General features: G+C 43.5%; 2 protein-coding genes across 19 annotated transcripts in view; one reads left to right on the top strand and one right to left on the bottom strand.

Annotated features, from left to right (window-relative positions):
- LOC135906099 (NADH-cytochrome b5 reductase-like) overlaps positions 1-13,698 on the top strand; it is an 80,317-nt gene extending 66,619 nt beyond the window's left edge. For 3 of the 16 annotated variants that reach the window (XM_065437297.2, XM_065437294.2, XM_070524910.1), the window contains one exon: positions 12,970-13,698. In XM_065437297.2, the coding sequence (XP_065293369.2) occupies positions 12,970-13,030 (61 nt within the window). In that variant the 3' untranslated portion in view covers positions 13,031-13,698. The other 13 variants (XM_065437293.2, XM_070524908.1, XM_065437291.2 and 10 more) reach the window with 12 other exon arrangements.
- LOC135906096 (gastrula zinc finger protein XlCGF46.1-like) lies at positions 1,654-19,026 on the bottom strand. Of its 3 annotated transcripts, none has more exons than XM_065437278.2 (5): positions 18,106-19,026; positions 13,706-13,914; positions 9,881-10,053; positions 5,383-5,551; positions 1,654-2,024 (listed from the first exon to the last, which is right to left on the bottom strand). In XM_065437278.2, exons 1-5 carry the CDS (start codon positions 18,817-18,819, stop codon positions 1,772-1,774), a joined length of 1,518 nt encoding a protein of 505 aa, XP_065293350.1. In that variant the 5' UTR covers positions 18,820-19,026; the 3' UTR covers positions 1,654-1,771. The 3 variants fall into 3 exon arrangements, with proteins under 3 accessions (XP_065293350.1, XP_065293351.1, XP_070381001.1); XM_065437279.2 differs by having other exon boundaries at positions 1,654-2,021; XM_070524900.1 differs by lacking the exon at positions 1,654-2,024 and adding an exon at positions 2,337-2,367.
- Positions 19,027-19,033: the final 7 nt, after the last annotated feature.

The raw sequence follows: 19,033 nt of genomic DNA, 5'->3' as shown, positions 1-19,033 counted from the left end.
AAACAACCACAAGGGCATTTATTGCACCTTTCATGGATCAATGCCTGCTAGCCGAGCTGCTATCCACAAAACATGCCGATGGGCGCGCCACAAATCTAGGAAGTCCGACTCGCCGCGACCGGAGAGCGAGCGAATATGTTTGCCCCACGCTGGATCCTAACACCTGGTCGTTCGCGCGTACGGTCACGCGAACGGTGGCAAGTTCCAATGAGGCCTCGTGAGACGGTCTCACAGAAGCATGGATCGGCGCACGCGTGGAGCGTCCGCGCCACTCTCCGGCCCCGAACCAAAGAGGAAGAGCTTTCTCCTTTTTGCGGCCAAGTAACCCCGCTGGTAGGCGGCGTTAGCAGCGCTACACTTGCACCATCTCTTGCACTGCGCTTCAACCACACCGACCGCCGCAGGCCCAAGGACACGCGGCGAAGCCGCATTGCAGGAGACGGGAGCTATGCGGGAAAACAAGATATCAGGCGACGCGTGAGAGTCATGCATCCCCACAAGATTTAGGCTCAAACGTTTTTACAACAGTTGCATGATGTGTCGGTATATTCAGCCTTTCTCCAGGGGGACTGTGACTGCAAGGAAGATGTTTCTGCTTTGGAACATTTATTTCATGTCAGACAAACCCCACCTGAAACATGCTTGTTCTGGTATATGAAGCAATTCAGAAGAAATCTGAGCTGTCTTTTAGGGTATACTATGCACTGTTGGATACGGACCCTTCTCCTGGCATCACTGAAGTTCCCCGACCACATCCAATCGCCAGGGCGTGTCTACCACGTTACCGGACCCGTCAGACAGGTTGGCGACCCCCACCTCATGCGCCGCACGTCGAGCTATTGTCTCCCCCCACTGCTTGACTCTTCCTGAAAGTGCAACGGGAGGCTGGCACAGTCCCAGGTAGTTGATCTTGGTCCCAAGCAAAGCTGTTTTGCGGCTCAGGAAAGTCGTTCGTGAACAACCCGTCTCTTCCAGCTGAACGCTTCCAGGCGAGGAGGCAACGCCGGAGGCAAGTCAACCTTCGGACAATGGAGCCCTTGAAGTGTCTTCATTGGCCGAATGTGACGGCACTTGCCTGGGCACCTACCATTGGAGGAAAATGCTGACACCTGAGCTGGCTCGACGATTGGCCGAAAATGATGTGACCTTGAGAGACCGAAGGGGTTAAACGCGAGAGACAGGGAGAAAAGTTTTTCGTTCTTCTTGCCATGGGCTGCTACGTCTAGTTTGCTGCCAGCCGTCGAAGATTTTATGATTGTTCATTACTCTGTGTTATTACTGTAAATAATCTAAATAAACCTTCAGTTCTCAAGGCCCTCCTCAATGTCGGCCAACTCCTGCACTCAACAGCAAGATATAATAGCACATAGCCCAGCCGTAAGTACTCTGACAATGGCTCAGAGATCTCTGTAGCTGGTACTTTACCTTTCCAGGCCTACTGTTGCAACCCTGCTGCTGTATACATTATATACACACTCAGTAAAAAGTTTATTTCAGCTTATGCCTTAACAGCGACAACGTAGATGCCAGGTTTCTAGAAAAATCTGAGGACACATACCTGATACTGTGAACTTAACGTTATAAATGCTCCCACATTCAATGAAAGAGGCTGTTCTAAGATCCAACCTATGTCACCTCATCATCGGGCCACACTTCCATACGGAAAAGAGTTTATGTTCAAAGTAAGGTTAAATGGCACTCAACTCATGTGTTCTTGAATCAAAGTTAAACAACGTAAACATAACAGCACTCCAGTTCAGTGGAACTACACTCAAAGGTCCCTGTACTTGCAGGCCTGTTTCTGGTGACGTCTCAGGTTATCCACCCTGTAGAAGGCAGAGCCACAGTCCTTGCACTCATACTGTCGGTCGCCACCATGAATGAGGGCATGTCGCTTGAGGTCTTTGAATGACACAAACGCCTTGGTGCAGATATCACAGATGTGGTCCTTTGGGATGTCACCATGGCACAAGCGCCAGTGGGACTTTAGGCTTTTTTCTGTCTTAAAGACCTTTGGACAACTGCTGGAAAAAAACAATGGGGGGAGAGGGGATGTTCAGGTGATTTGTGATGTAAATTAAGGTTTCTTGGTTCAGGTACTATCAAGACTATAACACCCCACAATGTTTGTGCTGAAGGTTTCACTGGCACGTCAGTTAGATACATTGGGAAATTTCAATGCATGTTCTGGCGCTAGATTAGCACACATGTTCAATAAGCAAAGAGGCCAACATGATGCTAGAGTAGCACACATGTTCAGTAAGCAAAGAGGGCAACATGATGCACCATGCATTAGCACATAGACTGACCTTTCACTACTTGCATGCTTGATCTTGGCTATCAAGGAATTGCAGGTTTGTTCAGCCACTACAAGTAGAGGATAGCGAGAAATGCATGCAGAATTCGGAAAGGCAATTTGGTGAACAGGATTGTAGACTTGAAGTGGATTACATGCTGTTCTTCCTGGCTTAGAACACAAATCCAAGGATAGCTATATGAGACAGAAAAGCTGTCATTTTCAACTATGTCTGGTATTACTTCTGAACCAATGGTGCTGCACGATGCTATACTTATGAGTAAAGCCATTTCAGCAGGAGCACTTATTCACAAAGATATTTTTGTAACATTAAGAATTCCTATCCTACTTCTCATTATTGACACTAACAGCGAGTGACACACTTCAAGTGAAACAAAACATGTCCCTCAATTGAAGTCGTAGCGCTGGATTGACACAGACAAGAAAGACGACAGGATGTGCACTATCAACCGAATTTTATTTCAGAAAAGCGTGGTACTTATACCGGCCAAACGAGTGGAAATCATCGCATGCGTAACCCAACATTTTCCAGATAGGCAGTTTCCTTTCTGCTTAGAGTAATCGATGAAGCGCTGAGGCAGTTAGCACCTTCTTTTGCAATCAAGCTTGCTTCTACAATTTCCTGCATATATTTATCTGTATTACTAAATGCGACTAAACAATCCTTAAAGAGTGGTTTACAACTGCAATAATCACAATACACGGAAACATGTCAATCTCGATAACAGTAGAATTTTTGCTTGTGTTCCCTTAATCTGCCATTGAACCATCTGCCTGTCTGCCCTATGTACACTTTGTCGCACAAGAAAGGGAAGCAATATACAACACCTTGTGCGTAGTGCACAAACAGCGGCCGATGGTTCTTCGCACATCCTCGGCGCATCTTTCTTACATATGCTTGATAGCCTTTGTGGAGCTGAAAATATGATGTCCACTTCCACTTTTCGGGACACTTTCTTTAAACCATTGTATGCATGTACAGTACAACCACCTTCTTTCTCCTTTCCTGGTTGCGCTTGCACTTACCACCCAGTTCCCTTAATTTTTTCAGTGCATTTTCCGTTACTGATAAAAGTATGTGGATAGGGCCAGCCTGCTTCCAGTAGCCACTTTTTCTGTCTAAAAAACTCCCAGCATGATTTGCGAAGCGCATTGACAAAACATGTTTGCGGTTGCTTGCTTCACCAGCTTCAAATGTGACGAGGCACGCGGAAGCAGCATCTTTGTTTCCCTAGGGTGATATTCCCAACGGCAATAACTGGCGGTCAGATTTAGTTTGATATCTAAAAACTGGATAGCATTATTGTTGGGTAGCTCATGTATAATAACCAGATTGTCAAGACATTCATTGAACACAGCAACCACGCCATTGACTGTTCCATTGTTATTTGAATTGAAATCATACATGAGGTAGTCGTCCACATATCTAAACAAACCAACTAGCCCAAAAATCCGCACTCCTGGAAAACATGCCCATCTGAAAAAAAAGCATTACAAAAGCTGCCTAATATGGTAAATGCATAACACTGTGAAACCAAGTGTTTTATGGGAAAATCTCTACTGCCTGTTTCCTTAAAAAAAAAAAAAATATTTGTAGCAAATGTTTTTATTACTTATGTTTAATGTTACTTTATACTCATATTTATTCAAAATTAAAAGCTTAATTAAAGGTGTGGGACAGATTGGCAACTACTTCAGGGAGAAACACAATGTCCACCTGTGTCAAAGAAGAGGAATAAGAAGGACAAAGAAAGGTAACACAGAACAAAATAATAGGTAACGAAAATGGATGAGGACACCAGCAACTTCATTAAAAGTGTTGGACAAACACTTGACATAAGCAAAAGCAAACTATCGCAAGGAACCCAAACGTGCAACAGTCATCAGACTGAATTAAAGAATGAATGTACAGCGAACACTCACTCGAGTGAACTTGAAGGGACCCAAAGAAATAGTTCACTAAGCTGAATATTAACCAGAATAGGGAACAGCATAGGGCACAGCAGACATCGAGTCAAAAGTGTGAAATGAAATTTACAGAGTTATGTACAGTCGACCAAAAAAGTTTACGGACCACGAGATCTCAGAAAATTCTAAATATACGAGGAGCCTTTAAAAGCAGCCAGTAAAACTGGGCATCCGAATGTTGTTCGCACGTACCGCTAAAGGCAGGAAATGGGAACACCAGGCTGCGTTTTGAGGCTGAGGAGATATTCAGCTTTTTGTCAGATGTCATGGTCCGTAAACTTTTTTGGCCGACTGTACATCAATATATACGAAGTGCGTAACAGTTAATTTGCTGCCTATCTCATAAAAAAAAAATAATCTGTAATTTTCATTTGCACTGGTGCTCTTAAAGCGCAACAAGTAACAAAGCTGTCCAGAGAGCCTATGTTCTTGTGCACTTACTCTGGCACAGCTTGTTGCTGACACACGAAGTTTCCCAACTTGCCAAGGCATCCTACAGCCTCGGCTAGAATTGCAGGATTTGAATCTGCCTTTGCCATTGCGTCTTCCTCGTTGCACCCTTCTACTTTGAGACTAACACTGGAAACAATTTCCAGATACGATAATTCAGCACGGATAACCAGCTCACTGTCGCACTGCACATAGTCACCGCTGCAGCGGCGATTTGGGGCGGCGGGCATCGGGTATGCGCCAGCCAGCGCTGCAGAGTGCAAACCGTCGTTGACCTGATTTAAAAAATAAGCCCGGGCCCACTGATCAAGTTTGCTCAACTTCCACTGTATTCGCTATTCAGAAATTTGTTTAACTGAAAGATTTTTGCATTGAATGCATAGAAAAACTGCCAGGGTTTTCTAAAAGTTCGTTATTCTGAAATATTCATTAAACTGACTTTCATACAACTGAGAGTTTACTGTATAAGGTATAGAAATGTACCAAACAGCCAGTTCATAAGTCAAAAACAGTTCAAATATCTTAACTCTCAAATGATGAGAATGTTCCAAAAAATTTTATCAATGCAGTGTGCGTCATAGGACTTGTTCTGGAACTGCACATTTTGTCACATGAACAAATTGAGCAGACGTCTGCTGTTAACATACCTGCATGTAAATGACTGCGGGCCAGGTATGTGTGCCTGCTTGAAGTGTGCGTCCAGGTAGCGCTTCACAACAAAGGTCTGACCACAGGTGCTGCACTGAAAGTTCTTCTCACTACAGTGCACTGCTTGACAGTGCTCCTTAAGGGCATATTTGCGTTTGAACGCTATACCTGCATATAATAAAAAAATGTATCCATACATATCACACTGAAGCACAGCCTTAGTTAGTTTAAATTACGAATCCGCATGCTTGGTAGCTCTTTTTAAAAATTAAGTGTACACTAACTTTTCTTCGAAGAATTTTTTTTTTTTTTATGTCTGTGGTTGTTTGTGAGAATAATAAATTTTTAGGAAGATATATGTGACCGCTCAATTTACAGTAAGACATTGTGGCCAGCTTCCTTATACTCATCAGTAGTAAATTAACAAGTTCTGTATCTGTGAATAATGTAAAATATTAGTGTGCTTAGGGAGCACCATACTTAATGTCTGTTTAAGGCATAAGGAACTGTGTTCAAAATAAATCACTGTAAGAAGGGCAAAACCAGTTTTCTGCTATAGGAATACCGTAACTCTTTCTGTACCGTGCCCATTGGACATCATTAGCCTGCTAACAATGATTTGAAATGGCACCTTCAAGACCTCGCACGCTGCTCATGGACACACTGCTCTATCGGACCTGAAGGAGGAGCACTATATTATTGTTTTCTAAGCAGTCCGCTTTTTCCCCCCACACGGTGATTTCCGAATGCACTCCGTAGTGTCGCGATCATCAAACTGGAAAGCAAAAACGGCCGCCTCCAGGAGCAGCCTGAAAAGTGCATTCATTCTGCGTTTTGTTTATGTATTACATAAAATACTGAGTGCAGTATTTTCTTCACAAAAAACAATGTGGCATAACCTACAAGAACACCTATTTTCCCCATGGTAGGGAAAGAGTTAAGTACATAAACAGAAAATTATCAAAAGTCATATTACTAGCAAATTGCACAGTAAATGACAGGACAAAGTGCCAGACTTTCAGCTTTATTAAGGAAAATATCAGCAAACGCAGTACTATAAGCAAACATATCACCTGCAGTACTTATTACACACAAAATAAGCATAGAAAATGCAGAACATGTAGCAGAACCAGCAAGATATATTGGCACTTTGGCCAAACATGAGATCATCCTTCAAAGATCATTGCCCTGCAAGAATACCTTGTGGAATTATGGCATGCTTTCAGCTGCAATCGTGTGGTTTTGCTGATTTTGCTGCATGTCCTGCACTCTTGATTTGAAAATTATAACAGCACTAACACATGCATCCACAAAGGAACAAGGACGAGACACAAGCGTGTAAGCACCCCCTCTGTATCACTATTTGCTGCAGAGCTTCAATGTTTAGAAGTGACCGCTTACTGATTTGATTGACTGTTAGTATCCCTTGCCTTTTTCTAGTTTTATGCGAAGCATATCAACGTAGGTTTCGGGCCTTCGCGCGACGCCCGGCGGTGGCCACCATTGACCCTGAAGTGGGGTCACGTGACATGACGTCACGTGATGACGTCACACAGGCTGCAGATGGGGCCTCATATCGCGTCGTCGGTCGCCTCCCGGCGGTGGCCACCATTGACCTTCAAGTGACCTTCAAGTAGGTCACGTGACATGACGTCACGTGATGACGTCACACCGGCTGCAGATGGGGCCTCATATCGCGCCGTCGGTCGCCTCCCGGCGGTGGCCACCATTGACCCTGGCGTGACGTCACATATCACGTGATGCAGCGATGGTGGCGCCGCCGCCGCGTCGTGCGCGACGGCGCGAACCGAAGCGTGGAGGCCTCCGCCGGGCGACGTCCGACGGCGCGATATGAGGCCCCATCTGCAGCCGGTATGACGTCATCACGTGACATCACATCATGTGATCTGTGCCCGCAACCGCGCCAGCGTCTTTGCGCCGGGCGTGTATGCGGTCAAGATGCCTCCAAACGCTAAGGATACGCTAAGGTTAAGCCCAGTGGATGCGAAGCATCCACTGGGCTTAACCTTGATAAGCCTTCAATTTTTTTTTATTTTCTGTGTCCGTTTCCGTTGATTGCCGGCACGTACGTTCATCAATGAGCAATTTCATTTTTTCCCGATTGTATTGCTCCCTTCCACTTCACATCTGCCTTTCGCCTTGTACAAGGTATCCGTCTTCCGTCAATAAAATTTAGTCGACAGTACAGCGCTTGTGTCTCGTGCTTGTTTCTTTGTGAATGCATGTGTTAGCGCTGTTATAATTTTCAAATCAAGTATGCACCAACTCGCCCAGAAAGAAGTTTTAATGTATCCTGCATTCTCTAGGCGTGCCTTGTATGTGATAAATGGCACCTGCAATATGGTTGCTTACCTGTGCATTTGTTGGTATTTTCATTAATAATATTGATGGTGTTTTGCTACATAGTATAAGGTCACAGTTTCGACAGCTGGCTGACTTGAATGGGCACAGAATACAAAAACACCCCTGTACCAAGCTTTGGGTCCACATTAGAAGAGTACTGACAGAAAATGTGTTTCATTTTTTATTGCTTTCTTGGATAGCCATTGATCCAGTAATTGCATTGTACAGCCTCGATTCCCTGAGATCGTAACAAATAATAATGTTGCCTTTTAATGCCACCAGTTAGAATTGCATGCCAGGAGCAGCCCGGTGCCTGGCAAGAAAAAGGAGACTCATCACATCATCAAAACCTGTGGAAGCGACCTCGTGGTACCAGGCATTACTGATGGCCATGCTGCCAAAGGCTGTGTCCATTCAGCCTTCGATGAGACAAGAAGGGAAAGTGTGTCCCTCTGCATTTCCAAAAGTTGCACACAAGTGCAAGGGCCAGCCTGGCAGCTCTCAGCAACATGGTCATTCTATGTCCTCCAACCACTGCACCAGGCTGACTGGTGAGCTCTTAAGTTGTTTGTGATACCATATGACCACCACCTCCGCTTTCAGTAATGTGATGCGTCTCCTTTTTCATGTCTAAAGCCACACTGCACTTGACACATGCTTTGAACAGATTGTATAAAAGGTGCTGTTTAAAAATGACTCATGGCACTCTTGAGGAAGTGAGGCTTTGTACCATAATTATGGAGTTGACAGCTACCTGAAGAAGCATAAGAAAAAAAAGTCAGAAACAAAATATTCATATTGGTACTCCTTAAACGAACCCCAGGTTGTCAAAGTTGTATTGGCACCCTCTACTACAGCATCTCTTGTAGCCAGTGCTGCTCTGGGACATGAATGATGATTTAACAACTACAGAAGTCTCTGCCTTGTCATTCCATGTGCTTTTTTCTTCATCTGAGCTTTTCTGTAGTAACTTTTCCTTCCGAGAATAAAATCAACAAGCCTGAAAGAAATCTGAATGCACCAGATATGCTATATTTAACCCTTTGAGATGCTGTGTACGCATCTGTGTAAGCCAAGAAAGTGCGTCAACAGCGAAAACATTGATGAATGTAACAGTATTTAAAATGTGTCACCTGCATCTTTAAAATATTCTGATTGTAATCGTCTTGCAAGTTTGAATAACAGGCTCGAAATGTTTTAGTAAAACGAGTTGGAAGGTAGACGGTTGTGTGTACTTGCTCGGTGCGAGCATGTCGTGGTGTTTAGTGGGTTCACTCCTTTCATGGTTTTTCAGTGTGCTGCACCAGGTATACTTTTCAAGTGCCCGGATAGGTGCTTTTAAAGCCTGCTAGACAAGAAATAGTTGATGTTCTCATATGTAATGTTTTGTAGGGAGTTTTTACATGGACACCATGTTCTGTAAACTTGACAAAACTGACTAAACAATCAAGAATTCTTAATCTATGATTTTGAATATGCGGTGAAACGCAATCAATCAACATAATTCATTGGCGGTTGAAAGGGTTAATGGAATAAGCAGCATATGACACTCTGTGAGCCTGCTCAGTCAGGTGCACTAGCTGCTTGCAGTTTATAGGTCAACTAGGTCACGTAAAACGTCTATAGGTTCAGGTTCAGATGGCTTATATATATAGAGCAGCCTCCGTGCGATATTTCACACTTAGGAATATGTGTGGATGTGCAACAAAAATATCACAAATATAAATTGTTTGACTATAAAATTAGAAAAAATGCTGCCATTACCGCTTGCCACAAATGATGCAAAACCTGGAACGTTGAGAACCAGCTCACCTCTTCGGCATGCCCTCCAAGATTAGATACTCAATAGCCATGGCATGCTGGAAATCTCAGAGGTCTGCAATTCAAGCCATATCCACTCACGACCAGGTACAATTGTCATTTCCTTAGATGTTATTTTTTAAAGGCTGCTAATGAAAAAAAATGATACAATTGCCAGCCATGAAGCCACATCAAGAGTGCTTCAATAATATACACTACCCATTTACAGCCAATTTAGCCAAAGTGAAATTTTATTACAGTTGGCCTTTAATGGCAGTTCCCAACTCATTGTATACGTGTGGTTCTTGTTTTGATCAGCAAAGGTGCACGTACCGCAAATCTCACAGGGGAACTGCCTACGATCACTGTGTTTGATCATGTGAGCCTTGAGAGAGCACTGGCTGGGACATATCTGTCCGCACATTCTGCACTTGAACACCTTGACATTGGCATTGCTGTCCATTGCTTCGTGAAGCTTAGCATGCATCTTCAGGCTTGACTTCCACCTGCGCAGAACATATGCAAGCAAAGGCACAATGCGGTCAGGTATAGTACTGCCCAGGGACTAGACACTTGGAATAATGAACAGCTAAAATTAAACATATTATTAAACTCAGACGTACATTAAGAAAAAATATCAGGCCAACCTAGATTGATCGTTTACAACTCTAAACTAGCAAATACTGCTGCCAATGGTGTGGTATCATCATCATCGTCAGCCTATTTTATGTCCACTGCAGGACGAAGGCCTCTTCCTGCGATCTCCAATTACCCCTATCCTGTGCCAACTGATTCCAGCTTGTGCCTGCGAATTTCCTAATTTCATTGGCCCACCCAGTTTTCTGCCGTCCTTCACTGCGCTTCCCTAGTATGCCGTCAAAATGACCAAGTGAATCATAGGCACTGACACCAACTTTGTTGTCATTGTGATTAGCATTATTATTATTAATATTTTTCAACACTTTTCAACATAACGGGTTTACTACCTCTACCAGTCAAGAAAATTATAGTTCATGCACTAGCGTACAGTGTGCTGAGGTACAGCATAACGATCTTCGCCTTTTGTGCAGAGCGCTGGAAAAATCTGATTGATAGATTACTAAAAAACATTAAAAAATGCTGATTATGGTACTACACTACATTACAATAATATTTTTCATGAATTAGGATTTCGCACATTCGATTATTTATTTACCCGAATGGTTATTATGCAGCATAATTGGAGCAATGAATTCAAAGAGGCATCGTTGCACCTCGATTGTTAAGAAACAAAAAACAATTTAAAGTACCCTATTCTGCTACAGTGAATTCTCACTTGAGTGAACTTTAAGGGACCCAAGAAAATAGTTCACTTAACTGAAAGTTTGCTAAACTGAATATTCACTAGAATATGGAACAGCATAGGTCACAGCAGACATCGAATCAAATGTGTGAAATGAAATTTATCTAGTTATGTACATACATCAATATATGCGAAGTGCGTAACAGTTACGATGCTGCATATCTCATTTGGAAAAAAGAAATCTAATTTTCATTTGCACTGGTGCTCTTAAAACGCAAGAGGTAACAAAGCTGTCCGGAGAGTCAATGTATTTGTGCATGTATTTGTGCATGTGTGTGTCAATGTATTCCTCTGGCGCAGTCTGTTGCTGAGACACGAAGTCTCGCAACTTTCCAAGGTAGCCTAAAGTATCGGCTAGAATTACAGGATTTGAATTTGCCCCTGCCAGTGCATCCTCCTCGTCACACTCTACTTTTTCGGGACTGTAGCACTGGGATCCATTTCCAGGTCTGATAGCTCAGCACAGGTAACCAGCTCACTGTCACTCTGCACATACCTAGCCGCCGCTGGAGGGCTGATCTGGAGGTGGCGGCTACGCCAGCGCTGCGGAGCACAAAACTTCATTGAGCTGATTCAAAGAATGAGCCCAGATCCGCTGATCAAGGTCGTTCAACGGAAATATTCGCTTTTCAGAAATTCATTTAGCTGAAAGATTTTTGCATTGAATTCATAGGAAAACTGCCGGGGATTTTCTAGAAGTTTGTTATTCTGAAATATTCATTAAACCGACGTTCGTTCAACTGAGAGTTAACTGTACTAAGTATAAAGAAGCGAGAAGAAGTGTATACATCCCAAAAATATTTAATGATTTGGCTGATGAATTCTTTTTGGCAACTTCCAAAAAACAGTTGAAGAAACTAATGATGAAATGTTGAATTTTAGGTCTGATTGTTTACTTTTGTTATGTATGCTTTTGTCTTTGCTATGTCATTGTCTGTTAACAGGTAATACTACCAACTATTCTTCTGAAAGTTGGCAAAAAATGTGTTATGTAAATGTCTACCTTTTCACCTGTTATGTAAATGTGTAAACACATCACCGTACCGACTCTGCCGGGCCTAGTCACACAAGTCTTCATGGGCTTAGACAGGCCCGTTTTCTTGTTTTGCTTGTGGATGTGTTTAATTATTATTATTATTATTATTATTATTATTATTATTATTATTATTATTATTATTGTTGTTGTTGTTGTTGTTGTTGTTATCATTATTGTTCATTTAAAAATTTCCAAAAATTCAAGACTGCCAACTCTGGCTAGTTTCACAAAAAAAGGACGCATGTTTATAAATCTATTACTAAAGAATGCAAATCGTGTAACTGTTATCACATTTTCAAAGTGAGAAAGAATGAGGCAGGAAAGTACAGCTTCAGTTTATATTTTTTTAATCAGTACCAAGAGAATTTTAAAATATTTTCAAGACCATTGAGTACATGCCTTTAATTTGCATTTCGCAGTTGCATAAGTAGGTCTTTCCTTCTTCTTTTTCACTGATAGCAAAAATAATCTCACCAAAATGAGGACAGCGGCAAAGTCCACTACGACGAGCAATTTGATAAAGAATCAGCAATATGCAATCTTCAGCTTGCCCAGCACATGATCGCTCAATGTAGTGCTCACCACATGCAAACTTCTTTTTGGTCACTTGCTTCTTACATGCAGATGAGCTCAAGCATAGGCTGAACAGCACAAACTGGAAGACCATGCCCAGTGGTCGACCAACTTGATCTACCAACCTAAATAACATGTTGAATTAAAGAACACAAATAAAGAATGCAATGAGGTATTAAGGTAATAAAGTGGAAGAGTTCCACTGAGATTACTATTAAATAGGCGTGTAAGAAAGAAGAATGGCACTGGAAAGTCGTTATCGTGTGTCTCGGAGCCAGCAAAATATCGGCACACTAGAAGGCACTGTCGCCATCGCATGTCGCGCAGCCAGTTCGCTGATCTAGCTGAACTATCACTGCAGCCGCTGTGTTTCTGGCTGCTGCTTGACGAGCCCAACGAACCTCGTTACAGGTGCAAAACACAACTTAAACCTATATGGCACCAACTGACTGTTTTGTCTTGCCCCTCCAGCACTGCAGGAACACCTTGTGGCACAAAAACCCATCTAATTCACCAGGCAAAGAAACACTGACACTGCAAGGCAAAGCAAAGCACCAGTAGAGCAACCTGTGAAAAATTTCAAGGAGAGAAATCGTCCTTGTCCCACAAAATTAAAGAAAAGGCCTACATAAACAAAAAAAGCATTGACACTTTAACTGAGTTTGTTTTACATGTTTCTACCTGCAAGTGTCTTTTCACCATATACAGTTAGATGATTGAGAGTGGGGAAGTCGAGGGCCATTATGAATGCACGCTACCAAAGCCACCGAGAGCTGCAGCCATTCCGAATGCAGTGACTGCAAGGTTTGCAATACTGCAAGCAATGTGTGTGCCACAGCCTATGTACCGTGAAGGTTACATGACTATCAGGGGACTGTAGCACTACACAACACACATTCTTAAAAGCAAGCAATATATCAAAAGATGTCACAAATAATGATAAATATATTAACACATATTCCAGGCACAAAAATGTGAAACACTTCAGTGTAAAATGTTTGCCATAATTTGTGGCAATGTGGTATGAAATTTCCCTGCTTACAAGCCCCTAACTGTAGATTTCCAAGATTTTACAGCTTTGTCTGTTGACACAACACGCAAATTTTTGGTTTAACCATCATGCCCCCTACCTGTGGTTCCGCTAATGTAAACCAGAACTTTTCGATTCCCACCATAAAGTTAATCTCAAAAGTGCAGGTAGTCCTACCTAAAGCGGCGGTCACAGATGTGGCAAGAGAATGACGGCTCGCCACCCATCTTGCTGCCATGCTTATGCGTCATGTGCTGGCGCAGACAGTCTGGATTGCTGTACTCCTTCTGGCACAGGGAGCAGCAATGCCGGTCTTCCCGGTCTCGGTGCCAGGTGCATATGTGGACCTCCAGTGCAATCGCTGTCTGGTAGAAGGTGCCACAAACCTGACATAGCAACATGGTTCTGTGTCATCAACTTTACACATGTCAAAGAATGTGGTACACACATACAAAAAAAAAAAGACACTGACATAGTAGTTCTGCAGAAACCCGCAAAGTGGAGAGAAGTAATTAATAAAGGGAAAATCGGACATCCACCCGTGGATGTCCAATTTTCCCTTTATTAAAAAAAGGCACTAAAACAATATATTTTGTCAAACTACTACAGAAGCAAAGAGTCATTTCTACAGACAAGTGACAGCACGTGACATAGAAAAGGCTGGAGATTATGAGCACTGCCTTTGAAATGGGACAGTGGCATGTTCCACCAAGCTCATTATTTTCATTTTTGTACTACATCCGTTCTTCCAATCAGTGATCTGTATAACAAGTCATCAAGCCTCTTAAATATTTTTATATGATAGGCTAAATTAAATACAGCTTGCAATGTTTCCTTCACTGTGTTTTTTCCCTAGCTCTGTATATCGCTAACCTTCCAGCTATTTATTATGGTACACTACCCTGCTTTGGCTCGGTTTGCAGCAATGCTCTCAAGATTAAAGCCAGAGAGCCCAAGCCAAACATTCATCTGCTTCCACAGCAACTGGAAGCACCTCCGAGCACTTGAACGCAATTAGTTGTACCATCCACTAGTCTCTGCATGAGATTTGTTTGCTTTCCCCTACAGTCCCTAAAACCCACATTAGTAATAAATATCTTGCAAACCCAATTAGTTTTTCCAAAAATGCAGTGGGAGCCAGTCTAGATGTGCAAGACCTTGATGGAAGACCAATTGATTTTTTAACCAAGTGCAAGTAGCCCTTAACTACAGCCATATATTTTTCTCTGCAAAACTACTGCAACATTGTAACGAAACATGTTTGGTGGTTTCTGCTATAATGCATTCTCATATCACCTAATCTGGAGTTGAACAGTATAGACTAGGGCATTAGCACCAAACCACCTAAGCAGCACGATTTACACGACAGGCTTTGGCAACAACTAGCCAAGGTGGATTTAGTATACTTTAAAACTGCAGTGCATGCAAAATTAAATTAGAATTCAGACTGGCAACCTTTTTGCAAAGATTCTAATTTCTGACTAAAAGGAACCCAAATACTTGAGCAGACCACATGATCTCTGATGTCATGCGATAAAATAATCTAATGCCACAGTTGAGGCATGGGTCTCAAAAATTAGGTCAGTTTGCCTTTAAGTGCAATTTTATCCACTTGCAGGGCTCCTGCAAAACTGATCCATAGAAAGATACAAACGTGTCATGAACAATAGAGAAGCAATATCGTAAGCCAGTTGAGGCTCTATTGGGAGCTTCTGCTATGAGAAGAGTTACTCCGAACACTTTCTTCAACAAGGCAGCCTTAAATCTGAATGAGACATTTTTTTCCCAATGTTTTTTAGCATTTAAATGTTTATTGGTGCGTACATACACATGATGTTTGTGTATGTAAAAATAAGGTATATTGTCGCTCATCATGAAGACATTTTACAATCTTGAGCACTGGCTGCTTGTGTTTGGCATAGCAAGTTCATCGAATCCAGTTGTTTGCAATGTTAATGTTTTTCTAGTCATAAAAGGCACATAAATTCAACAGAGTGTGGCACATGCTATTGCTTTCTGTTCAATCTTATTGACCCAGTTTGCCACATATAACTACAATATGCCAGCTGTATGGGTCCATGAATGGCCACAGCATACAACTTGTCCAACCTCCTCATTGACTACATGTGTTAAACCAAGCATAGTGCTCGTACCAGGCTTTTGGCTACACAGTGCCCAGCTTTACCTTGGGCACTTAGAACTGGCCAATATTGTACAATGTTACGGTTTGACAATGCAATACAGTTGACTACTATATATGACTGCTTTCACTTACTGAAGGATTAGTTCATTCATATTCATTGGGTTCATGACAGTTTTAATGAGCACAGTCATTGAGACGTCGGTATAGACTGGAATCCAAGGAATGGAAAATGCACCTTGTTATATATACAGAGCAACCTGGTGACAAAGCATAATAGAATTTGTCTCCTGCTCTAAAGTGCCTCAGCCATCACCAAGTGGAAATCGGTACTTTGATTTGGCCTGCATTGGTCATTTGATGCCCATTCCTGAATTAAATTAATTAAATTCTAGGGCCTCACGTGCGAAAACCACGATATGATTATGAGGCATGCCCTAGTAGGGGACTCCAGAAATTTTGACCACTTAGACATCTTTGACGTGTCCCCAATGCATGGGACACGGGGATTTTTACATTTCATCCCCATCTAAATGCGGCTGTGGCAGCCAAGATTTGATCCCGCTATCTTGTGCTTAGCAGTACATCATAGCCGCTAAGCCACCACGGCGGGCGCCCATTTGTTTAGGTGCTTTATTACTTTATGACTGCATGCTTGTAGGTGCTTAGACAGCAGGAACAAAGAGCAAAGCTGACAAGACTGCAGGAACAAACACTGACTGTTATTTGCTGTGCTAAGTATACAGGGTATGCCCGAAAGGTAATGTCACTAAGTCGATTAAAACAGAAATTATTCATCAGATCGGTACAACACATTAAAAGGTTCCGAATAGGCTCCTCCTGCGTCGGTACATCGCTCCCAGCAAGATTTCCAGGCGTTGAAGGCATCACGGTAGGACCCCTCCAGAATGTCCTTTAAGAGTCTTGGTGCAAGCCTCTTTGACTTTGTCAACTGCCCCGAAGTGATGTCTGTTCAGGGGAGTTTTCAAGCGGGGAAACAAAAAAGAAGTTTGGGGGAGCCATGTCAGGACTTTAGAGCAACTGGGGAACCATTGCCACCTTTGAATAGACCAGGAAGTGGTTCACAAAAAAGACGGTGTGGGCTGGCATGTTGTCATGGTGGAGTTTCCAATCGCCCACCATGTCAGGTCGGCCACAATGAAACCTTCATTTGAGTCCCTTGGGCACTTCCACATAGAATTTGGCATTGACGGTTGTACCATGTGGTGTAACTCATGCTGGACGAGCCCCTGATGTCAAATAATGCAATGAGCGTGGTCTTGACCTTTGATTTGCTCATTCTGGCCTTCTTGGGGCGAGGGGATGCTGAGGTGTGTCACTTGGCAATTTGCCTTTTTGTTTCGGGGTTGTATCCAAACAACCAAGCCTCGCCGCCTGTAATGACATTGTCTAAATAGTGAGGGTCACTTTCACACAAGTCCGAAAGTTCTTGGCACATTTCAACCCAGTGCGTTTTTTTGGTCGTCTGTTGATACGTTGGGCACAATCTTGGAGCACACTTTTCACATCTGCAAATTATTCGTCAAGATTTCGTGAATGGTACTTTTTTGGAATGTATAATGTCTGTGCCTCTAAACGGACACTCGAATGATGGTCTAAGTTCGAAAGAGCTCTAACCTCACATTCGTCACATTTTCATGGTGATGGTCGCTGACGGCCACCCAGCTTCATCGCTGGCCTCTTCATGTCCTTCTAAAAAGGCCTTGTGGCACTGGTAGACTTGACGTTCTGACATACAATTCTTGCCAAAGGCCATCTTTATCATAGGAAACGTTTCCGCTGCGAACTTGCCGAGTTTCACACAAAAGTTAATGGCAATCTTTTGTTTCAACAAGTGCTGCATTATGGCTTGCACGGGAGATGAAAAAGTTTTACGGGAAAGCCTGCTCTTGCTCTCCAGATGGCAGCAGACAACAGAGCAACCGCGCACGCACAAGTTAACTTTCCCCTCAGCCAATTCCAACAGCTCCCAGAGCGTTGCGACGCGTAATTTCTTCATAATATCATCACTGACATTACTTTTTTGGACAAACCCTGTATATCAGCAGTGCAAACCAGCCACTCACAGTCAGGTGGCAGTTTGCACACGTACAGTGTAAAGAGCATCAGAAATGTACCTTCAGCATCCTACTGTGTATGTAATATAGGAAAACGGCCGCAAGCGGCACGCTGTTCACAATGCAGTGCAGATATCACTGAGGCTGTCAAGAAGGCATGTGCTCAAACATCCGATATGCTCCTGTAATGTGAATGTGAGCATGTGACTTAATAAAGTGCACATCACTACTACCAAAAACAGATGGATAGAAATACGCCAGAATACAGAGAACGGCAAGCGGCACACTGTTCGCAATGCAGTGCACAGCTGTCAAGAAGGCACAAATCGACAAAGCTTAAATGGAGATTGGTCTCTAACCGAGCAGAACTGCTTGTGGCGCTGGTGCGCTCGCTCATGCCTGGCCAAGCCGACCGCGCTCCGAAACGTGCGCAGGCAGCGTGAACATTTGTGTGTCGCCTCTCTGTGCGTCTCCAAGTGCCGCTCCATCATGGCTCCTTCCAGGAACGACTTGCCGCACACATCACAAGGAATGCGATTCAGCATGAAATGTTGCGCCCGGTGCTGGTAAAGGTAAGACCTCTTGTCGAACCCCTTGCCGCACTCGAGGCAGTAGAGACTGCTCTTGGTGCCGCCGCCTTCTGCTTTATCGATGGACTGCAATAGCCGCGGGTGGCAGTCGCGGAGGTGCTGCGTGTAGTCCGGGTAGTTGTCGTATTGAGACTCGCACGCGAGACAGTGAGTCTTCATATTCGGATGCGCCGCAGCCAGGTGATCCAGGTGGGAGCGCTTGTCATACGCACCGGCGAAGCAGATGACGCAGGTGAAGATGCAGGAACTTCGATGGCAGATCCGAGCGGAATTACCTTTGCGGTCCGAGTTCTCGTCCAAGTCCGAAAAGTCAGTGTCATCTAACCTGTTATCGTCGGATGTAGCTTCGTCAGTATCACCGTCGAGCTGAGGATTTGAGAGGGCGGCATAGTCCTTACGAGGCTGGCGCCGTTTTCGCACAGCAATATCGCTGCATAGACCCGATGCTTGGTGGTCGCTTGAGCCACACACAGCGTCAGACATCTTGAGAAACAGTGGCAAGCACAGTTTATCGGACACAACCGGCTTGAATGTCTTTGTTTAACCTTGCTACCAACGCAGTGGAATGACACCATAGCAGGCGCCACCCGATAAATCGCCAAGCGATCGGTAAACTTTTCTCAAGCAGCGACCACGACTGTTCCGTTTCGCATCTAGGGACAGAACCAAAGAAATTCTGTAGGTGTTCGGTACGAGG

This window comes from Dermacentor albipictus, chromosome 9, assembly GCF_038994185.2.
Source record: "Dermacentor albipictus isolate Rhodes 1998 colony chromosome 9, USDA_Dalb.pri_finalv2, whole genome shotgun sequence".
Classification (NCBI taxonomy): domain Eukaryota; kingdom Metazoa; phylum Arthropoda; class Arachnida; order Ixodida; family Ixodidae; genus Dermacentor; species Dermacentor albipictus.
This window is presented reverse-complemented; position numbering and strand designations above follow the sequence as displayed.